General features: G+C 52.2%; 1 protein-coding gene, 1 long non-coding RNA gene and 1 other non-coding gene across 3 annotated transcripts in view; 2 read left to right on the plus strand and 1 right to left on the minus strand.

Moving 5' to 3' along the window:
- Positions 1-2,390, minus strand: part of LOC116543510 — a 3,399-nt gene extending 1,009 nt beyond the window's left edge. The window contains exon 1 of the long non-coding RNA XR_004265592.1: positions 2,091-2,390. This is a non-coding gene — a long non-coding RNA (uncharacterized LOC116543510). The remainder of the gene's footprint in view (positions 1-2,090) is intronic.
- Positions 2,391-2,612: 222 nt separating this feature from the next.
- PRRC2A (proline rich coiled-coil 2A) lies at positions 2,613-20,773 on the plus strand. The gene is given in 32 exon segments (XM_032269079.1): positions 2,613-2,757; positions 4,591-4,802; positions 5,934-6,111; positions 6,459-6,558; positions 6,649-6,721; positions 7,592-7,735; positions 7,879-8,030; positions 8,204-8,283; positions 8,431-8,573; positions 9,478-9,568; positions 9,687-9,843; positions 9,845-9,904; positions 10,467-10,941; positions 11,872-12,062; positions 12,291-12,591; positions 13,286-13,496; positions 13,837-15,714; positions 16,091-16,359; positions 16,572-16,702; positions 16,947-17,076; positions 17,498-17,583; positions 17,788-18,012; positions 18,167-18,307; positions 18,428-18,496; positions 18,613-18,780; positions 18,998-19,080; positions 19,234-19,444; positions 19,535-19,630; positions 19,750-19,962; positions 20,061-20,155; positions 20,253-20,343; positions 20,451-20,773. Coding segments are annotated over 31 exon segments (6,495 nt in total). The 5' UTR covers positions 2,613-2,757; positions 4,591-4,690; the 3' UTR covers positions 20,592-20,773.
- On the plus strand, positions 4,955-5,086 carry LOC116543518. The gene has a single exon (XR_004265600.1). It is a non-coding gene; the product is annotated as a small nucleolar RNA SNORA38 (small nucleolar RNA).
- Positions 20,774-21,701: the final 928 nt, after the last annotated feature.

A 21,701-nucleotide genomic window follows, 5' to 3' on the forward strand; every position in this document is an offset into this window, starting at 1 on the left:
AAGACTCCATCTCAAAAAAAAAAAAAAAAAAATTAGCATGTGCCTGTAATCCCAGATACAAAGGAGGCTAAGGCAGGAGAATTGCTTGAACCAGGGGGTCGGAGGTTGCAGTGAGCCAAGATCTTGCCACAGTACTCCAGCCACTCCAGCCTGGTGACACAGCAAGACTCTGACTCAAAAAAAAAAAAAAAAAAAAAAAAAAAAGAGAGAGAGAGGCTGGAAGGAGAAACTCATTGGAGACAATGTCCATGAACAGCCCTTAAAATAAATTCTGGCCAGGTGAGGTGGCTCACGCCTGTATTCCCAGCACTTTGGGAGGCCGAGGCGGGTGGATCATGAGGTCAGGAGTTCAAGATCAGACTGGCCAATATGGTGAACCTCCTCTCTACTAAAAAATACAAAAATTATTTGGGCATGGTGGTTCATGCCTGTAATCCCAGCTACTTGGGATGCTGAAGTAGGAGAATTGCCTGAACCAGACGCAGGAGGCGGAGGTTGCAGTGAGCTGAGATCGCACCACTGCACTCCAGCTTGGGCTACAGAGTGAGACTCCATCTCAGAAGAAGAAAAGAAAGAGAAAAAAAGAAATTCTGCTGCAAAGGGTAACAAAATGGTATGTGTGGTAGTCGGCCAGGGAGTCATCTTAAATCTTACTGAGCCTTAGGCTAAAATTCTCATCTGATTCCTGCAAACTTTTCTGCCTTCACTTTCCATAATGAACAAGTAGTTTCCTTTATTTAGCCACGTCAGCCTAGGCACAGGCCCCCCAAATTCATGCCTCTACTAGTCTGTTCTCTGCACCTGAGATGTACACTTCTCAAACTTGGGTAAGTTCTAACTCGTTCTTTGTATCTATTTATTTATATATTTTTCACAGACATCTACTCCAATCTTCTTCACTTCTCGTTTTTTTTTTTTTTTTTTTGAGGGGGGGTTTCACCTATGTGACCCAGACTGGAGTGCAATGGAGCGATCTCGGCTCACCGCAACCTCCGCCTCCTGGGTTCAGGCAATTCTCCTGCCTCAGCCTCCTGAGTAGCTGGGATTACAGGCACGCACCACCATGCCCAGCTAATGTTTTGTATTTTTAGTAGAGACGGGGTTTCACCATGTTGACCAGGATGGTCTCGATCTCTTGACCTCGTGATCCACCCGCCTCGGCCTCCCAAAGTGCTGGGATTACAGGCTTGAGCCACCGCGCCCGGCCTTCGTTTTTTGTTTTTGTTTCTCTGAGATGGAGTCTCACTCTGTGGCCCAGGAGGGAATGCAGTGGCACTATCTCAGCTCACTGCAACCTCCATCCCCCAGGTTCAAGTGATTCTCATGCCTCGGCCTCCTGAAGAGCTGGGACTACAGTGGCACACCACCACAGCTTACTAATTTTTATATTTTTAGTAGAGACGGAGTTTCACTATGTTAGCCAGGCTGATCTCAAACTCCCGACCTCAGGTGATCTAGCCACCTTAGTATTCCCAAAGTGCTAGGATTACAGGCGTAAGACACTGAGCCCTGCCCTTCATATCGCTTAATAAGAACTTTCTAGAAGCATTTCTCAACCATCGCAGGTATAGTCATATTTCATTTCTCTACTTCTAAAATATCCTGTGCATATCTCCAGCGCCTTCAAATCATAGTCGTTGAATGACAGTAGGTCAGATGGGAGCAGAGAGCTCTAGAATCGGATAGTAAGAGACAAAGAAGGTAAACTACTTTCATTTTGCAAAATGAAACCCATTGTTAAGAAATTACAAATTCTCAGTATCAAATATGAAAATTTATTCACGAAGATATGTTATAAAATTAAATGTCCGTTTTAGTCGATGGTTGCCGAGATTTGCACGAACAAGGTATTCCCAACCTATCTTTGTTCAAATGATTTGCATACATTATGCGAATATATAGCACTGCCCGAAGAAAGCCTTCACTGCGTGGTGCAGGCGACAGGCTTCCCGGGACCTTTGGATTGGTCTGTCTATTCACCTCATTTGCATGACGTGATTTAATAACTGGAAGGCCCCGCCCCCCGCCCCAACTTACCCCCCAACCACCACCCCAAGCCCCTGGAGGGACGCGAGAGCTGGAACTCTTACCAGGTCTGCGCAAGCTCCGCCCTCTGGCTGCTAATTCCGCCCCACCAGCCCCTGTCCTCTCAGTCTCCTCAGCTGAAGGCGCCATGGGCCGTGTAACGTTTCCTTCCACTTTTGGCGTCCCTACGTCTCTGCGCTCCCATCTTTCCAAGAACGTACGACGCACGCTCCGCCTCTTTCTCCCACATTCGTCGAGTAAATTCTGCGTCCCAACCGCCCACACGACCTGCACCGCATTCCCTACCCCCGACCACTTCCCTACAGCCGACCCCGGGAGACCCGCCTCCTCAGCCAATCGGCGTCCTAGAGCTCGTAAGTCCCTCCTCTTTATGCAAATAACCTCCGCCGGCTCCGCGTTCCCGGCCCTTTTATTTTTTTTAAAACTAAGGACCGCCCTGGCAGTAAAGAGGGTTAGGGTAGGAAGCGCCCCGCCCTTTATGCAAATAAAGGGGCGTGTCTAGGCGCGAAAGGAGGTGGGAGGTGGGGGGGGTGCTCCCGGGGGCGGCGGTTGCCCGGATGGGCCGTTAGTCGGAGCTCAGCCGCGGAGTGAGCTAGGGAGACGGGAGGAGCCGAACCCGGCGCCATCCGCCGCCATCCTCCCCCGCCCCACGGCCATCCCGTCCCGGGGAGCCCCTAGGTCCCGGTCCCGGATCCCCGCGCACCCGGCCAGGTGAGTCTGGGTGAACCGTGCGCTGACGCGCTTTTCCGGCGCGGGAGCGGTTGTGGCGGAGGCGGCGGTGGCGGTGACGGCGGCGGTGGCGGGCCGGGGGGAGGAGAAGCTGCCATTAACCGCCGCCATTTTGTCCTCCGCTGCCGGGCCTGCCCGCCCCTCCCCCTCTAGTACCTCTGCTCCGGGACCCGCACCTCCGGCCGCTCCTTCAGGATCCACAGTCTGCCCCTACCCACCCACCGTCTTGGCTTCAGGGGATGACTCTTGCGCCTGGGCCTTAACTCCCCACCTTCTGCTGCGCTCCTGGCTTCTCAACCCCATCTGTGGGCCCCCTCCCCCGCTGCCGCCCTGGGGTGGGCCGCGCCCGAAGGTTCTCCTCTCCGAAGGGCTCTTTTCGTCCATGTTGGACCCCCCTCCTATCACTCAGCGCTGTGGTCCCCCCCTTTGGACGCCCCTCTTCATCTCGAGCCACTCCCACTCTAGAACCCTGCTTTTATCCCGCATCTTTGCTTTCTATGTTGCTCAGTCGCCCTGTGTCTGCTTTTTCATTTTTTCTATTCCTCGTCTCCTTTCTGCCCCATCCCCGTTTTTCTTTTTGGGTCTTTGCCCTCTTCGTTTTCTGCATCCTTTCGTTGCCATTCCTGCTTCCATGTATTTTCCACCTGCTTTCGTATTCATTCTTTTCTGTTAGTTTTGGTCTGTTCACTACATGATCCTTTTCTTTCTTTTCCCTTCATATATTTATTTTCACAGATTGGTCTCCTTAAATACCTCCGAAGCTACATTCATCTCATCTCTGGCTTGTCATAAAGTTCACTCTCACCAATTTTGGCTTTCATTCTGGGCCTTGTCTGGATTTCCTTGCTTTCTTCCCCACCATTTCTCGTCTCTTTACACTGTTTCCGTCCATAGACCAATGCCTGATCACTCTGGAATGGACTGAGAGAGATGTCCTGCTTGCTTAGGGAGCTAGAAGTATCAAGGAGAGAAACACTGGTGATGGACATATTTAATGAGGATAGGAAAACGAAGATGGCTTTGGCCTTGGCCCTCTGTTTCTGGCCCATAGTGCTCTCAAGGTGGCTCCATAAAGCTTTGTTTTTCTCAGTTCTTCACATGGTAAAACAGTATTTCACCTGGAAGCGATTTTTTCCAGGAACCAATACAGGAGCAAGTTTAGGAAAAGATGGGATATTTCAAATACTTGGGGTTCCTATAGTCTGGGAGTTTGTAGAGCCTCAGTATTCTATGAGGATTTCTCTGGTACCAACCCCCATTCCGGCTGAGCAAGCTCATAAAATCCTTTAACTCCCGGCATACCTTCCTACAAACCTTCCCAGATGGACACGAGGCTGCTGGGCAGGGAACCTGGGGTACAGGGTCCTGGGGTATGATTAGGTAGCTGATCTCCAATAAATAGGGAATCTAAAGCGCTGTTTCAGTTCTTCTATGGTGGAATTGTATGCTGCTTTTTTAGTTTTCTCTTGCTTGAATTTGGTTGCCCTGTTGTAAGTCTCTGAAATAATTTTGGTGAAGAGAGATTATTACTTGTAAGGAATGAAAAGGCTGCTACCCTTTGTAGAGTGGCACAAAGGGCACAGAGTGTTTATACCAGGAGAATACTGGATTTTTACTTGGATTTCCTTGGCAAAGGTGTCTGGCGGAAAGGAGGGATCATGGCATTTGGGCTGTGTGGGAGATAAGTCGATCGTGGTCGCTTAAAGAGAGTGGGCAGCTTACATAGACTGGAGAAAAGACACCAGAGGGCCTCATATCTGAATCCCTAATGAGAATACAAGGGAATTTTTTAAACTTCTGTTATGGTCCGTACAGGGGACAGAGACTGAGACACTTGCTGTCTGGCCCACAGGCTCCGGCACGTTTTGGGGGAGGTGCCTGCAGGACCCAACATACTCAATGAGCTTCCAGCGCAATGTCCGATCGCTCGGGGCCGACTGCCAAGGGAAAGGATGGAAAGAAGTATTCCTCGCTCAACCTGTTTGATACATATAAGGGCAAGTCCTTAGAGATCCAGAAACCCGCTGGTGAGGGTCCTGCAAAGATACTTCTGATGGAAACTAGGCATGGATGGGCCATATGTTTTGAAGCTCTTTGAAGAGAAGAGGCAGTAGTACAGATACCAAAAGACTAGAGCGTCCTTTAAAGGGGGCATGGGCTCTGGGTGAACATCAAGTTACCCTCCTATAAAGGTGTGTCTGTGGTTGCCTGTTTTTGGACACGTAAGAATTGGAGGCAAAGAAATGTGGACTTGGGAAAGTCTGAGGCTAGCTTGCCGCTTGGAGCCTCATGATTAACCAATCTCACAGAAACATTGAATGTTACGTATCTCATCATTCTTAATAGGGATTTCAGAGATTTTTTTATTTTTTATTTTTATTTTATTTTATTTTTTTTGAGATGGAGTTTCGCTCGTTACGCAGGCTGGAGTGCAATGGTGCGATATCGGCTCACCGCAACCTCCGCCTCCTGGGTTCAGGCAATTCTCCTGCCTCAACCTCCTGAGTAGCTGGGATTACAGGCACGCGCCACCATGCCCAGCTATGTTTTGTATTTTTAGTAGAGACGGGGTTTCACCATGTTGACCAGGATGGTCTCGATCTCTTGACCTCATGATCCACCTGCCTCGGCCTCCCAAAGTGTTGAGATTACAGGTGTGAGCCACCACGCCAGGCCGAGATTTTTTTTATTTTTGAGATGGAGTTTCACTCTTGTTGCCCAGGCTGGAGTACAATGGCGCAATCTTGGCTCACTGCAACCTCCGCCTCCTGGGTTCAAGTGATTCTCCTGCCTCAGCCTCCTGAGTGGCTGGGATTACAGGCATGCACCACCACGCCTGACGCCTGACGCCTGGCACCTGGCTAATTTTGTATTTTAGTAGAGACGGTTTCACCATGTTGGTCAGGCTGGTCTTGAACTCCCAACCTCTGGTGATCCGCCCACTTTGGCCTCCCAGCGTGCTGGGATTACAGGCGTGAGCCACCTCACCTGGCCTGATTTCAGAGATTATTAGGGGCAGCAGAAGGGATCCTTTCTAAGAGAAGTTTGGAGGAAGTAGGTAATAAAATATTCAAGATGTATAAATGTGGCCCACGGTGGGAGGCCATCAGATCTGCTATATGAGGCATTTTTGACCCTCTCTCCATCTTTTTCTCCAGTTGCCCCTCGCCATGGCCTGCAGAGTCTCGGGAAAGTTGCCATTGCCCGGCGTATGCCACCTCCAGCCAACCTTCCAAGCCTGAAAGCCGAGAACAAAGGCAATGACCCCAATGTCTCACTAGTGCCGAAAGACGGAACAGGATGGGCAAGCAAACAGGAGCAGTCCGACCCCAAGAGGTAAGCAGAGGCTTGGGGGACTTAGAGTCATGAGTATTCTAACTTGAACTTCAGGGAGAGCTAGGGCTTGGTTTATCCCAGCCACACAAGAACCAGAGACAAAGGAGGCTCCTTTCTTATCTGTGGTAGGTTTCTTGTTACGTAACTAAGGAATGATACCTTTAGCTTTTTGTCTTGGAGAGAAAGCGTGAAGAAACAGATGACAGCCTACAAAGGATGACAAAATTATTTTGTTCTTAATTTGTAAATGGCAGCAATGGGCAGAGTTTCAGTCCTAAGTCTCCACCAGTTGGAGAAGTCGGGGAGCCATCTTCAGCCTGAACAACCTTCCCATTCTATCCCCTCAGTTCCGATGCCTCAACCGCTCAGCCGCCGGAATCGCAGCCACTGCCGGCTTCACAGACGCCTGCCTCCAACCAGCCGAAACGACCCCCAGCAGCCCCCGAGGTACCTGGAGAACTCAGGGGTTGGGGGAAGAATGGCTCATAGATGCCCCACCCACATCATCATTTATCATCTCTCTGAACACTTCCCCAGAACACTCCTTCGGTTCCAAGCGGGGTAAAGTCCTGGGCACAAGCCAGCATCACCCATGGAGCACATGGAGATGGTGAGTGCAGCACCGTTTGGGGAGCTGTGTCCGGGCACCATGGGATGCATGACCCCTGCACTGTATTTTCAGCAAAGTGACCTTGGTCCTCTGGCTAAATCTAAGATAACCTATGTTCAGTTTCATGAAGGCACATGAGCAATTTAAGTCTCACTGTCTCACTCATTTTTTTTTTCTTTTTTTTTCTTTTTTTTTTTTTATACGAGGCAGTTCTTCCTTTGTACCCAGGCTGGAGTGCAATGGCGCGATCTCGGCTCACCACAACCTCCGCCTCCTGGGTTCAGACGTTCTCCTGCCTCAGTCTCCTGAGTAGCTGGGACTACAGGCACGCGCCACCATGCCCAGCTGATTTTTTGTATTTTTAGTAGAGACGGGGTTTCACCATGTTGACCAGGATGGTCTCGATCTCTTGACCTCGTGATCCACCTGCCTTGGCCTCCCAAAGTGCTGGGATTACAGGCGTGAGCCACCGCGCCCGGCCTTTTCTTTTTGAGATGGAGTCTCGCTGGAGTGCAGTGGCACAATCTTGGCTCACTGCACCCTCCACCTCCAAGGTTTGAGCGATTCTCCTTCATCAGCCTCCCAAGTAGCTAGGATTACAGACACGTGCCACCACGCCAGACTGATTTTTGTATTTTTAGTGCTGGAATTACAGGCATGAGCCACCGTGCCCAGCCAAGTCTCACTCTTACGTGACGGAGTGTAGTGGTCCCAGAACTGACTTTCTTTGCGAATAAGCAGTTATTCTGTAGGGGGGTAAGTTTGAAGGCAGGAAACCTGACGATGTGATACCTGTCAGAGCCTTCCACTTTTAAGCATGTCCTCGGTAAATGTACTTCTGTTTCCCATTCTGCATGCCCATCCTAATAGGTGGAAGGGCATCAAGCCTACTGTCGCGATTCTCTCGAGAGGAATTTCCGACCCTGCAGGCGGCTGGCGACCAGGACAAGGCTGCCAAGGAAAGGGAGTCTGCCGAACAGTCGTCTGGGCCCGGACCAAGCCTCCGCCCCCAAAGTGAGTGGCTGCCTTTTGGCCAAGACATTACCTGTTCCATCTCAGCTAAGTGCTGATTTACTCAGTTTCCTCCCCATCACTTTCACCTACGTTCACTTGTTCTCCAGTCGTTGATACCTTTCTCTACCTTTTCCAAAATACAGATTCTACAACTTGGAGGGACGGAGGTGGGCGTGGCCCTGATGAGCTGGAGGGCCCGGACTCCAAACTTCATCATGGTCACGATCCCCGGGGGGCGCTGCAGCCTTCAGGCCCACCCCAGTTCCCTCCCTACCGCGGAATGATGCCGCCTTTCGTGAGTCTTGGTGTCTTGTCTTGGAGCGATTACGCTGGAGGCTGGAGACCTAGGAATCAGGACTTAGTCTTTGGCCTATGAGATAGAAGGGAGAGTGGGAGGATAGCAGGCTTAAGGAGCTGGAAGGGTATATGACTGTTCCTCTGAGCAGCTATTGTTGGACCCTTTTACAGATGTATCCCCCATATCTCCCGTTCCCTCCGCCCTATGGACCCCAGGGGCCTTACCGATACCCCACTCCTGATGGGCCCAGGTGAGCAATCCGGTCTGGGTTTGTGGTTGTGGGCAGGGGAAGCTTATTGGGGGAGGAGATGGTTTTCTAGCCAGGAGCCTCAGTCTAGGATCGCTCTTGCATGTGGTTATACAACTTGCCATCTTTCATTTTCTTTTCTGTACATAGCCGTTTTCCCCGTGTCACGGGCCCCCGAGGCTCAGGGCCACCAATGCGCCTAGTAGAGCCTGTGGGTCGTCCCTCTATTCTCAAAGAGGATAATCTCAAGGAGTTTGATCAACTGGATCAGGAGAATGATGATGGTTGGGCAGGTAAGTGGATATTAAGGGTCAAGAACTTGGGTCTTGAAAGGCAAAACCTGACGAAAAAATAAGAGGGTTATGTGGGTGAAAGGCAGACATTGAAGGGTAGGGAAGGCCAGGCCCAGTGGCTCACATCTGTGATCCCAGTGCTTTTGGGGTATGAGGTAAGAGGATTGCTTGAAGCCAGGATTCAAGACCAGCCTGGGCAATATAGCAAGATCCCCACCTCTACAAAAGTTTTAAAAATTAGTTAGGTGTGGAGTGTGCATTTGTGGTCCCAGCTACTCTGGAGTCTGAGGTGGGATTGCTTGAGCCCAGGAGTTGGGAGGTCAGAGTGAGCTATGATTATCCCACTGCTCTCCATCCTGGACAACAGAGCAAGACTTTATCTCTTAAAAGACAAAAAAAAAAGGCCGGGCATGGTGGCTCACGCCTGTAATCCCAGCACTTTGGGAGGCCGAGGCGGGTGGATCACGAGGTCAAGAGATCGAGACCATCCTGGTCAACACAGTGAAACCCCGTCTCTACTAAAAATACAAAAAATTGGCTGGGATGGTGGCGCGTGCCTGTAATCTCAGCTACTCAGGAAGCTGAGGCAGGAGAGTTGCCTGAACCCAGGAGGCGGAGGTTGTGGTGAGCCGAGATCGCGCCATTGCACTCCAGCCTGGGTAACAAGAGCGAAACTCCATCTCAAAAAAAAAAAAATAGAAGGGTTGGGGAGGTACACGGAGGGGGAATACCAAGTCCTGGCAAAGTGGTGAGAGAAACAAGGATGACAAGACTTCATTAGTGGATCTAGACTTCAGAGGGAGGGTGTTGGCATTGGTAGTACATCTTGTTATATAGTTGCAGGCTACCTCCTGAGATTGGAGAGCAGAATGCTTGCATTACTAATACTCATATTTTCTCTCAGGGGCCCATGAAGAGGTTGACTACACTGAAAAGCTCAAATTCAGCGATGAGGAAGATGGGCGAGACTCTGATGAGGAGGGAGCTGAGGGCCAGTGAGTTAGGGCCTTTAGGGCAGAGGAGGAGGGATCTTGGTTTGTTTTTCGATAATATACTCTTAGAGGAGTATGTTAGTTGCAGCTGGTTCTAATTCCACTGTTGATCTGCTCACAGCAAGGATTCCCAGTCAGCTTCTGGTGAGGAACGGCCCCCTGAAGCAGATGGCAAAAAGGGCAACTCTCCTGGCAGTGAACCGCCCCCTCCTAAGACGGCCTGGGCAGAAACCTCTCGGCCTCCAGAGACAGAACCAGGACCTCCTGCCCCAAAGCCTCTCCCACCCCCCCCCTCACCGGAGCCCCGCCGGGAACTGGGGCCCCCCTGGGGACTACCCAGTGAGTGTCTACAATAAGGGATTGAGAGGGTCAGCTGTGGGAGATTAGTGTCAGCTGAGTAATTGAAGCAGTTGTAATAGAGGAGAAGGGGGTGCTTAAAATGGGCTGTGTGAAGTGCCAGGCTGCAGAACACCTCTGGAAAGCTTGGAAATGTCATTGGTGATAGGGGAATCTGGGTAAGAAGTGAGAAACTGGGGTGCCAATATGGAAAGAAGAACAAGAATGCCTGGGTGTGTGTGTTTCCGAAGGAGAGAGGGAACAGAAAAAGGGACTAGGGTGGCTAGATGGCTGGATCTGGTAGTGTGTATCTGTAGTCGAAGCAATGAGCGGGCTGAAGCAGAAGGATCACTTGAGCCCAGGAGTTCAAGACCAGCCTGGGCAACATAGCAAGACCTGGTCTCAAACAAGACTTGTAGTGAATTTGTCATCACCCAGAGAGATCAACCCCAAGGCCTGGGTCCTTGCATCTTGCAAGTAGCAACAATTGATTGGTCTGTGAAAGAGATAGTAGAAAGCATAGTAACTGATACTCCTGGCCCTGCTGGGTCTTGCCAATTGACAGGATCGTGGGGGCCCTCCCTGCAAGCCCCCAGCACCTGAAGATGAGGATGAAGCATGGCGGCAGCGACGAAAGCAGTCATCATCTGAGATTTCCCTGGCAGTGGAGCGCGCCCGGCGACGGCGAGAAGAGGAGGAGCGGCGCATGCAGGAAGAGCGCCGGGCAGCCTGTGCTGAGAAGCTCAAGCGGCTTGATGAAAAGTTTGGGGCACCTGACAAGCGGCTCAAAGCAGAGCCTGCTCCCCCACCCGCTGCCCCTTGTACTCCAGCTCCACCACCTGCAGTCCCCAAAGAACTTCCTGCACCTCCAGCTCCACCACCGGCATCAGCCCCAGCACCAGAGAAAGAACCTGAAGAGCCAGCACAGACCCCTCCTGCCCAATCTACTCCTACTCCAGGTGCGGCTCTAGCTCCCACTCTGGTGAGTGGTGGTGGCAGTACCAGTAGCACCAGCAGTGGCAGCTTCGAAGCCAGCCCAGGTATGGAAATATGGGGATAGGTACTACCAGATGTCAGATCTCTGCTTCAAGTTGCTTAAAGGTGCGGGGTGGTAAAGCTGGGGGTAAATGAAATAGAAGGCAGTTGTTTTGGTTTATTGGATTATCAGTGATAGAGTGTCCTATCATTTGTGTATCTGAAGGAAGGTTTTGTTGTCTGAAATCCTAAATTGTGGACTTAAAACCATTTCCTGGCCAAGTATCGTGGCTCATGCCTGTAATCCCAACACTTGGGGAGGCTTGGGGTGGAGGATTGCTTTGAGTCTAGGGAGTTTGAGACCAACTGGGGCAACAAAGCAAGACCCCATCAGCCAGGCACGGTGGCTCACACCTGTAATTTCAGCCCCCACTTTGGGAGGCAGAGGCGGGTGACTCATGAGGTCTGGAGTTTAAGACCAGCCTGGCCAATATGGTGAAACTCCATCTCTACTAAAAGAATATAAAAATTTGCTGGGCGTGGTTGTGTACGCTGGTAATCCCAGCTACTTGGGAGGCTGAGGCGGGAGAATCGATTGAACTCAGGAGGTGGAGGTTGCAGTGAGCTCAGACCTTGCTGTTGCACTCCAGCCTGGGTGACAGAGCAAGACTCTGTCCCCCTCAAAAAAGAAAAGACTGTCTCACAAGAAATACATAAATAAAAATAAAAACCATTTTCTTTAGGTCAAGACTGAAGAAAATGCTGTAATTTTAATGGTTTCCTAGAAGTTAATGCCTTAATTGTAGGCTCATAGGAGGGCATGAAGTGCTTTTATGGATCTTAAGTGGGAGGGGCTTCAATAGAATAGATGTTGAGTAGAGTAGCTCAGTCTAATTTAGAGAAGGGAGTTAGAGGTGAGACCTGATATTTCTGGGGTGTTCATGGAGTGTGTCTATTGCTGGACTAGGTCACTCTGTTGTTGTTTTTCAATGCAGTGGAACCACAACTGCCCTCAAAAGAGGGTCCTGAACCGCCAGAAGAGGTCCCTCCTCCTACCACACCCCCAGCTCCAAAGGTGGAACCCAAGGGCGATGGGATTGGTCCCCCCCGCCAGCCCCCTAGTCAGGGCTTGGGCTACCCCAAATATCAGAAGTCATTGCCTCCTCGTTTCCAGCGGCAGCAGCAGGTAAGATCAAGTTACTTCTGTAAGGGCTGCTATTCTTCCTGGCTTCTGTTAATTCTTTCTGGCTTCAGTACTTAATTATGTTCATAAGTTACCTTCTGGGTGTCTCTGCTGCTTTGTCCAGTTGTCTTCATTGTCACCCAATTTCCCCTAGCCTGGTTTTTTCTTTGCTGATTCCTTTGACCCTGTGTGCCTTGAGCCTCTCTCATCCTGTCTTTCCTCTTTTTCTAGGAACAGTTTCTGAAGCAGCAGCAGCAGCAGCAGCAGTGGCAGCAGCATCAACAGGGCTCTGCCCCTCCTACCCCAGTTCCCCCATCACCACCACAGCCTGTGACCCTGGGGGCTGTGCCAGCTCCACAGGCTCCTCCACCGCCCCCCAAGGCCCTGTACCCAGGTGCTCTGGGCCGGCCACCACCTATGCCCCCAATGAACTTTGATCCCCGATGGATGATGATTCCTCCTTATGTGGACCCCCGGCTCCTCCAGGGTCGGCCCCCTCTAGACTTCTACCCTCCTGGAGTGCATCCCTCTGGTAAGGGGTTGTGGGAGGAGTAGTGGGAAACAGGATAGCCCCGTCTTAGGAGTGGGATAAAAGTGTCTTGCTGTGACCTTGGTATGATAGGTTTTAATAGTGAAAAGGGAAGGGTATATGTTTACGGCTGAGATAGCTTTGTTGCATAAATGGGCTTGGTTAAGAAATAAGCAGTAGTCCTTCATTGGCCAGGATATTTAGGGTGGATTGATTCTTTTGTAGGAAAGCTGAGTGGGTAGTGTTAATACGAGAGCAGGCAAGGCCGAGACCTACTGGGAACAAGGGGTGGAAGAGCTGGCTTGACAGGGAGGAGTAGACTGGGGAGATGCCTGTTGGGCTGGAGGACCTATGACATGAAAAGTATTTGTTCTCGGCCAGGCGCGGTGGCTCAAGCCTGTAATCCCAGCACTTTGGGAGGCCGATGCGGGTGGATCATGAGGTCAAGAGATCGAGACCATCCTGGTCAACATGGTGAAACCCCGTCTCTACTAAAAATACAAAAAATTAGCTGGGCATGGTGGTGCGTGCCTGTAATCCCAGCTACTCAGGAGGCTGAGGCAGGAGAATTGCCTGAACCCAGGAGGCGGAGGTTGCGGTGAGCCAAGATCACACCATTGCACTCCAGCCTGGGTAACATGAGTGAAACTGTGTCTCAAAAAAAAAAAAAAAAGTATTTGTTCTTTTGTTTCTTCAGGCCTAGTTCCCCGAGAGCGCTCAGACAGCGGGGGCTCAAGCTCAGAGCCATTTGACCGTCATGCACCCCCCATGTTACGGGAACGGGGCACTCCACCAGTGGATCCAAAGTTGGCCTGGGTAGGAGATGTCTTCACCACCACACCCACCGACCCCCGCCCACTTACCTCGCCATTGCGCCAGGCCGCGGATGAGGATGACAAGGGGATGAGGTGAGTCTTGGTCATAAGAAATGGTTGAGTTCATAGTATCTAGGCCTAGGAGAAAGGTACTTTGGGTTAGTGGTAGGGATAGGAATGAACAGGAAAGGAGAGGCTGGATGCAGTAGCTCCCACCTGTAATCCCAGCATTTTGGGAGGCTAAGGTGAGATGATGGCTTGAGCCCAGGAGTTTGAGACCAGCCTGGGCAACTAGATGCAATGTCTGGAAAAAAAAAAAAAAAGAAAAGAAAAACAGTAAAAGAGAGTTTAGATCATAATAAAGTGTTGTTTTTCCACTTAGTTCTGGTTTTCATGAGATACTTATTTCCATTCTTTCTGTCTCCCTCTTCAGGAGTGAGACTCCTCCAGTACCTCCCCCACCACCCTATCTGGCCAGTTATCCAGGCTTTCCTGAGAATGGAGCTCCTGGACCCCCAATCTCTCGCTTTTCTCTGGAAGAACCAGCTCCCACTGGGCCCCGTCCACTCCCCTGGCCCCCAGGCAGTGATGAAGTGGCCAAGATACAAACTCCACCACCCAAGAAGGAGTCCCCTAAGGAGGAGACTGCACAGCTGACAGGGCCAGAAGCAGGCCGAAAGCCTGCCCGTGGAGTCGGAAGTGGAGGCCAGGGCCTCCCACCACCACGCAGAGAGAGTCGCACGGAGACCCGCTGGGGCCCTCGGCCAGGCAGCAGTCGTCGTGGAATCCCTCCAGAGGAGTCAGGGGCCCCACCCCGCCGGGCTGGGCCCATAAAGAAACCCGCACCACCTACAAAAGTTGAAGAGCTGCCTCCCAAGCCCCTTGAACAGGGGGATGAAACCCCCAAAGCCCCAAAGCCAGACCCACTCAAAATAGCCAAGGGAAAGCTAGGGGGCCCCAAAGATACCCCACCCAGTGGGAATCTTTCCCCTGCCCCAAGGCTTCGGAGGGACTATTCCTATGAAAGAGTGGGTCCTACCTCTTGCCGGGGTCGGGGCCGAGGCGAGTATTTTGCCAGAGGGAGGGGTTTTCGGGGGACCTACGGGGGACGAGGGCGGGGAGCCCGAAGCCGAGAGTTCCGCAGTTACCGAGAGTTCCGAGGAGACGATGGGCGTGGAGGTGGGACAGGGGGACCAAACCACCCTCCCGCTCCCCGAGGCCGCACTGCCAGCGAGACACGGAGTGAAGGTTCGGAATATGAAGAAATTCCCAAGCGGCGCCGGCAGCGGGGCTCAGAAACAGGCAGCGAGACCCATGAGAGTGATCTGGCTCCCTCAGACAAGGAGGCCCCCCCACCCAAGGAGGGAACACTCACCCAGGGCCCTCTTGCTCCCCCACCACCAGGAGCCCCACCTTCACCAGCCCCAGCCCGTTTCTCCACTGCCCGGGGTGGACGGGTCTTCACTCCCAGAGGGGTGCCGTCTCGCCGGGGCCGTGGGGGAGGGAGGCCCCCTCCTTCAGTTTGTCCAGGCTGGAGCCCTCCAGCGAAGTCACTGGCTCCCAAGAAACCTCCCACAGGTCCTTTACCACCAAACAAGGAGCCTTTGAAAGAGAAGTTGATCCCAGGGCCTCTGTCCCCCATGGTGCGCGGGAGCGGCAGTGGAGGCAGCAACATGGGCATAGGTGTGGAAGACGGGGAGCGACCCCGAAGGAGGCGACATGGGAGGGCTCAGCAGCAGGACAAACCACCTCGTTTCCGGAGGCTGAAACAGGAGCGGGAGAATGCTGCCAGGGGGACTGAGGGCAAGCCCTCTGTAACCCTTCCAGTCTCCACACCTGGACCTGAGGAGGCTCTCGCAGCAGTTACAGTGGCCCCACCACCTCGCCGGGCAGCTGCCAAGTCTCCTGATCTGTCAAACCAGAACTCGGACCAAGCCAATGAGGAATGGGAGACTGCATCAGAGAGCAGCGACTTTGCCAGTGAGCGTCGGGGGGACAAAGAGGCACCCCCACCAGCACTGCTAACACCCAAAGCTGTGGGAACTCCTGGGGGAGGTGGAGCTGGAGCCATACCAGGCATTTCAGCCATGTCCCGTGGAGATCTGAGCCAGAGAGCCAAGGATTTGAGTAAACGGAGCTTCTCGAGTCAGCGGCCAGGGATGGAACGGCAGAACCGGCGCCCTGGCCCAGGGGGCAAGGCTGGCGGCAGCAGCAGCAGCAGCAGCAGTGGAGGAGGTGGTGGTGGTCCTGGAGGAAGGACTGGGCCAGGACGAGGCGACAAGAGGAGCTGGCCCTCTCCCAAGAACCGAAGGTGGGTAGGGACAAACAAATTTATGATGATTTAAAAATTGGAGGAGGGGAGTAAAACGAGAGAAAGATAAGTTTGGGTGCAGTGGAGATTGTGGCCTGAGGGGCCTTGGACTCAGAATGTCAGTAGGACGTCAGTCTAGCTAAGGCAACTGGAAAGCAGTTGGCAGGGTGATGGAGTCAGGAATACCCATTCATATATTTATTCCCTGTTCTTTGCTTTCCATTCTGTAAGCCTGTACACATAGCAACTCTTAGGACTCAGAAACACCTGCATTTTAATAGGAAAGAGAACAGGTTGTAAACGGAAGTTGGGAAACAGCTTGTGGGGAAAAGTAGCAATTTAGTAGATACTGGAGCTAATGCTCTGTTTTCTCCAGTCGTCCTCCAGAGGAGCGTCCCCCGGGGCTTCCCCTGCCTCCCCCACCTCCCAGCAGTTCTGCTGTCTTCCGCCTGGACCAAGTTATCCATAGCAACCCTGCTGGCATCCAACAGGCTCTGGCCCAGCTTAGTAGCCGCCAAGGGAGTGTAACTGCACCAGGGGGGCACCCAAGGCACAAGCCTGGGCCTCCCCAAGCCCCTCAGGGCCCCTCTCCTAGGCCCCCAACCCGTTATGAGCCCCAGAGAGCCAACAGCGGCCTCGGTTCTGGTAAGCTGGCGGGGTTATGGGTGGGAATATCTCCATCTCCATAGAAGGTCAAGTGCTAGAGGGAGGGGGTGGAGAATCTGGCCTAGGGGCCCTGCTGCTGGGTGGGTTTCTGCAGGGAGCAAGAGTAGAAGAATTGGGAGGTGGAGTAGGGAGGAAAAGCCTAGGGTCAGTGGTAGAGCGAGGCAGATGGTGACAGTTTTTCTCTTTCCCAGAGACCCACTTTGAGGAGCCAGGGCCAATGGTGAGAGGGGTAGGTGGGACTCCCCGGGATCCCACCGGGGTTAGTCCCTTTCCCCCTAAACGTCGGGAGCGGCCTCCCAGAAAACCAGAGCTGCTACAGGAGGTAAGGAATGGGTTTCAGATTGTGCCTTGCTGCACCCTTACTCGTGAAAATTCTTATGTTTTCTCCATTCTCTTTCCTATTTCTCTCACTTTTTACCCCAGAATTATCAGTATTAGTCTCCCATGTGTCTCCCTTGTTGCCCCTACACCCCACTGTGTGTCACCCCACTCTGTCCAGGCTTCCTATAATTCCCATTTCCCACCCAATTCATGTTTTGCCTCTCTCTGGCTCCTCTTATCTGTAGGAATCTTTGCCACCTCCTCATAGCTCTGGATTCTTGGGCCCTAAGCCTGAGGGCTCAGGCCCTCAGGCAGAATCCAGAGATACAGGCACGGAGGCCCTGACCCCTCACATCTGGAACCGTTTACATACTGGTGAGTAAAGCTGAGCGAAAGGACTGTGGTAGAAAGGTTAAGAATGAGATGGGCGCCGGGCGCGGTGGCTCAAGCCTGTAATCCCAGCACTTTGGGAGGCCGAGGCGGGTGGATCACGAGGTCAAGAGATCGAGACCATCCTGGTCAACGCGGTGAAACCCCGTCTCTACTAAAACTACAAAAAATTAGCTGGGCATGGTGGCGCGTGCCTGTAATCCCCGCTACTCAGGAGGCTGAGGCAGGAGAATTGCCTGAACCCAGGAGGCGGAGGTTGTGGTGAGCCGAGATCGCGCCATTGCACTCCAGCCTGGGTAACAAGAGCGAAACTCCGACTCAAAAAAAAAAAAAAAAAAAAAGAATGAGATGGGCTTCTGAACTATCATCTCCTCTCACTTCTTGTGGTTGGTGCTCCCTTCTCCAGCCACTAGCCGAAAGAGTTACCGGCCCAGCTCCATGGAGCCTTGGATGGAGCCCCTGAGTCCTTTTGAGGATGTGGCTGGCACGGAGGTGAGTGAGGGTGGGAGGGTATGTCTGAGCTGGGACTCTTTTGAGCCTTGGCCATACTCCCCCACCTACTCTGGGTTGAGTCTGGAAGCTGTTCTCTCACTTGGTGGTCCCCTTTCTGCAGTTTATCTGTCTAAATGTGTGCATCAGTCAGGTATGGGGTGCTTTCTACCCTGACTTAACTAGCTCCTTCTCCACTCCTCTCAGATGAGTCAGTCTGACAGTGGGGTGGACCTGAGTGGGGATTCTCAGGTGTCATCAGGTCCCTGCAGCCAGCGAAGTTCCCCTGATGGAGGACTCAAGGGGGCAGCAGAAGGACCCCCCAAGAGGCCTGGAGGCCCCTCACCCCTGAATGCTGTTCCTTGTGAGGGTCCACCTGGCTCTGAACCTCCTAGGAGACCGCCACCTGCCCCCAACGATGGGGACAGAAAGGTAAAAGACCAAAAAAGGGTAAGGGGAATGTTCCCAGGAATCCGACTTTAGCCTTACCTTTCTCTGCTCTTTCCCTCTGCCTCTGTGTTCTGGGCATTCCAATTTGGATTTCCCTTTCCCTCCCCCAACCCACTTTACTGTGTGCCCAATCCAGGAGCTGCCCCGGGAGCAGCCGCTGCCCCCTGGCCCCATTGGCACGGAAAGATCACAGCGTACAGACCGAGGACCAGAGCCTGGCCCCATTCGGCCATCCCATCGACCTGGTCCCCCTGTCCAGTTTGGCACTAGTGACAAGGTCTGTGTGGGCTGGATCTAGGTATCCTGAGCTGGGTGGAGAGAAGGGAAGGACTAAAGGTGGGGTGTAGAGGACACATGTCCAAGTCATGGGACAATGTTTCCTGCCTTGTGATCACAGGACTCGGACTTACGCCTTGTAGGAGACACCTTAAAAGCAGAGAAGGAGCTAACAGTATCAGTCACTGAGGTAAGTGGGAGTAAGAGTTTGGTGGAAAGGCTCTAGATTTCAGGAGAAGATTGCTGGGTGTGACCAGGGCATCCAGGATGTCAGACATCCCTCTCCACAAGGCCTCTGCTTCCCAGGCCATTCCTATATCCCGAGACTGGGAGCTGCTTCCCAGTGCTGCTGCCTCTCCTGAGCCACAATCCAAGAACCTGGGTTCTGGGCACTGTGGCACAGAGCCCAGCTCCTCAGGCCAGCGCCTGTATCCTGAGGTCTTCTATGGCAGCCCTGGACCTTCCAGTTCTCAGGTGGGCCCCACTTCCTGTTGTAAGACACCTTCAGTAACTATTTTTTTCTGCCTGTTGTGTATTTATAATCAAGCCTTTCTATGTTGTAGAGTTGTGAAATACAACTTGTTTTATGTCATTTCATTTTTCTCCCTACTTTTTGTTGCTATGGGTGGGGTGTTGATCTTTTCTTGATCACAGATACTAAAGCTGTTTGAACCCTGCTCCTCTCCTGCAGGTCTCTGGGGGAGCCATGGACTCTCAATTACATCCAAACAGTGGAGGCTTCCGCCCTGGGACACCCTCACTGCATCCTTACAGGTAAGACTTGATGCCTGTGGATCACAGAAAGGAGGACATGGAGATGTGTTTCAGGGGAGAGGGAAGGGGCAGACAGTTCTAGGGCACCAGAAGCTAGTGGACTTAAGGCATTGCTCACACTGACAATTTCTTCTCCCTACAATTTCTTTTCAGATCACAGCCCCTATACCTACCCCCTGGCCCAGCCCCTCCCTCAGCACTACTCTCTGGGGTAGCTCTCAAGGGCCAGTTTCTAGATTTCTCCACACTACAAGCTGCAGAGCTAGGGAAGTTGCCGGCTGGAGGAGTTCTCTACCCTCCACCTTCCTTCCTCTACTCTACAGCTTTCTGCCCCAGTCCTTTGCCCGACACATCGTTGCTTCAGGTAAGGGGGGGCCAGGTGTTAGATATTGGGAGATAGGGTGGGGAGAATGATTTCGTGGGGGTTGATGTATTCCTCCCCATTTCCCAACAGGTACGCCAGGATCTGCCATCTCCTTCCGATTTTTATTCTCCTCTGCAGCCTGGTGGCCAAAGTGGCTTTCTCCCTTCAGGGGCTCCTGCCCAACAGGTATGTTGCATCTTCCCACTTCCCCTTCGTTTCTCTGTCCAGTTGCTGGCTGTGATTTTCCCTGGTTTTCTGACATTCTTCCCTGCCCCCAACATGCACACCCAAATTTCTTGTTACAGATGCTTCTACCCATGGTAGACTCACAGCTGCCTGTGGTGAATTTCGGCTCTCTGCCGCCAGCACCACCTCCTGCCCCGCCTCCCCTTTCTCTGTTACCTGTGGGCCCTGCTCTGCAGCCCCCCAGCCTGGCTGTGCGGCCCCCACCTGCCCCTGCTCCTCGGGTGCTGCCTTCACCTGCCAGGCCCTTCCCTGCTAGCTTGGGGCGAGCAGAGGTAAGGTACAGGAACTGAGGGGCTAGGGAGCGCCAAAACTTAGGGGTAGGGAGTCTGTATTTCAAGGCAGGCCGCTCATGGTTTTTTTTCCCCCTCAGCTGCATCCATTGGAACTAAAGCCGTTCCAGGATTATCAAAAACTGAGCAGCAACCTTGGGGGACCTGGGTCATCACGTACTCCCCCAACTGGAAGGTGAAAGGGAATAGGGATGTGGACTCTCCAAGTACTTCCTTACTTTGGGACCAGGGTCTGGATCCCGGGCTTGCCTTAAAAGCCCTTCTCCCCTCAGGTCCTTCTCTGGCCTCAATTCCCGTCTCAAGGCCACACCTTCCACCTATAGTGGAGTCTTCCGCACCCAGCGCATCGACCTTTACCAGCAGGTGAAGGAGAAACCCCTGTAGCCCCAAGTCTAAATTCGCCTGATTTTCTGTCCTTCCATCCCATTCTCCCACTATGACTCATTCTTTCATACATGCCTGTGCACTAGGCCTCCCCACCAGATGCCCTGCGCTGGATACCTAAGCCTTGGGAGCGGACAGGGCCACCTTCTCGAGAAGGGGCTTCCCGACGGGCAGAGGAGCCTGGGTCCCGAGGGGACAAGGAGCCTGGGTTGCCCCCACCCCGCTGAGGGAGTTCCTCTTGCCCCCCACCCCCGGGGCTTGTATATAGATTATAAATATATAAGGGGGAAAGGGGTGGGTGGGGAGGGGTTTTGGGGCTGGAGCCTCACTTCCCCTCCTCCCCCTTCCCCTGGTTCCCCCATCCCTGGGGCTGTTTGTTAAAAAAGAATAATAAAAGGATTTAAAAAAATTTCTACAATGATTTCGGTATGGGTTACTTGTTTGCATTATCTTAAAGCATGGTGCTGAGTGATTGGTAGTTTGAGTCAGGGAACTGTTTGTTACTTACTTCAGTAAGCTGTTGTAACGAAGAACATGATCATTGTATTGGATCTTCAAATTTTTGTGGATCAGGAATTTGGCTGAGCTCAGCTGGGTAAATCTGCTGCTTTGTGCCAGTGAGTGGTCTCAGCTGGTTCAGTCTGCACCTGACACCTGGGCTGAGCCCAATATGGTTTCCTTTGCATTATCTGGGGCCTTAGAGGGACATATGGGGATTATGAACCAGCGTCTTCATATGGACTCTCTAACAGGCCTGTTAGGTGTCCGTGAGCTCATGTTCCAAGTCTAGGTGGAAGCTGCTAAGCTTATGCCATGCTCCGTTGATCAGCACTAAACTAGCCAAGGTAGAGAAAGGGGGCAGAAGGGACATCAGCTATATCTCAAAGGGACTAGCAAAGAATTTGCAATGATGGAACTTTGGTCCTTTATGATGAACTAAGGGGAAGTCTCTTAAGGCCTCAGTGTTGGAGCACATTAATAAGAGGCTCTTTGAATTGTATAGACCAGTTCCAGCATTGTTAAACTAAGTGAGATTTCACATGGTAACACTGCATGCTAGTTATGCTAAGACTATATTTAGGTCTGCAGCTGCTCAGAAACTTTTTGCTGGATAATTTGAGAGCTCTATCCTAGTGTGCACCTAGAATATGCTCCCAAAAAACCTAAAAGTACAGGTTTTTTGTTTACATATAAAGTGCTTTTGCACAAAAATCTTAATATCAAATGCTAGGTGCGCAGAACATAGTGTCTGTTAGGCTCATGGGGAGATACTACAAGCTTTCTACTACTCCAAAGGAGTATTAATTTGAAAAACAAGTTCACACAAGATTAAGGGA

Source organism: Sapajus apella, unplaced genomic scaffold (assembly GCF_009761245.1).
Source record: "Sapajus apella isolate SASKATOON/1434 unplaced genomic scaffold, GSC_monkey_1.0 scaffold188, whole genome shotgun sequence".
In the NCBI taxonomy this organism is placed as follows: Eukaryota; Metazoa; Chordata; class Mammalia; order Primates; family Cebidae; genus Sapajus; species Sapajus apella.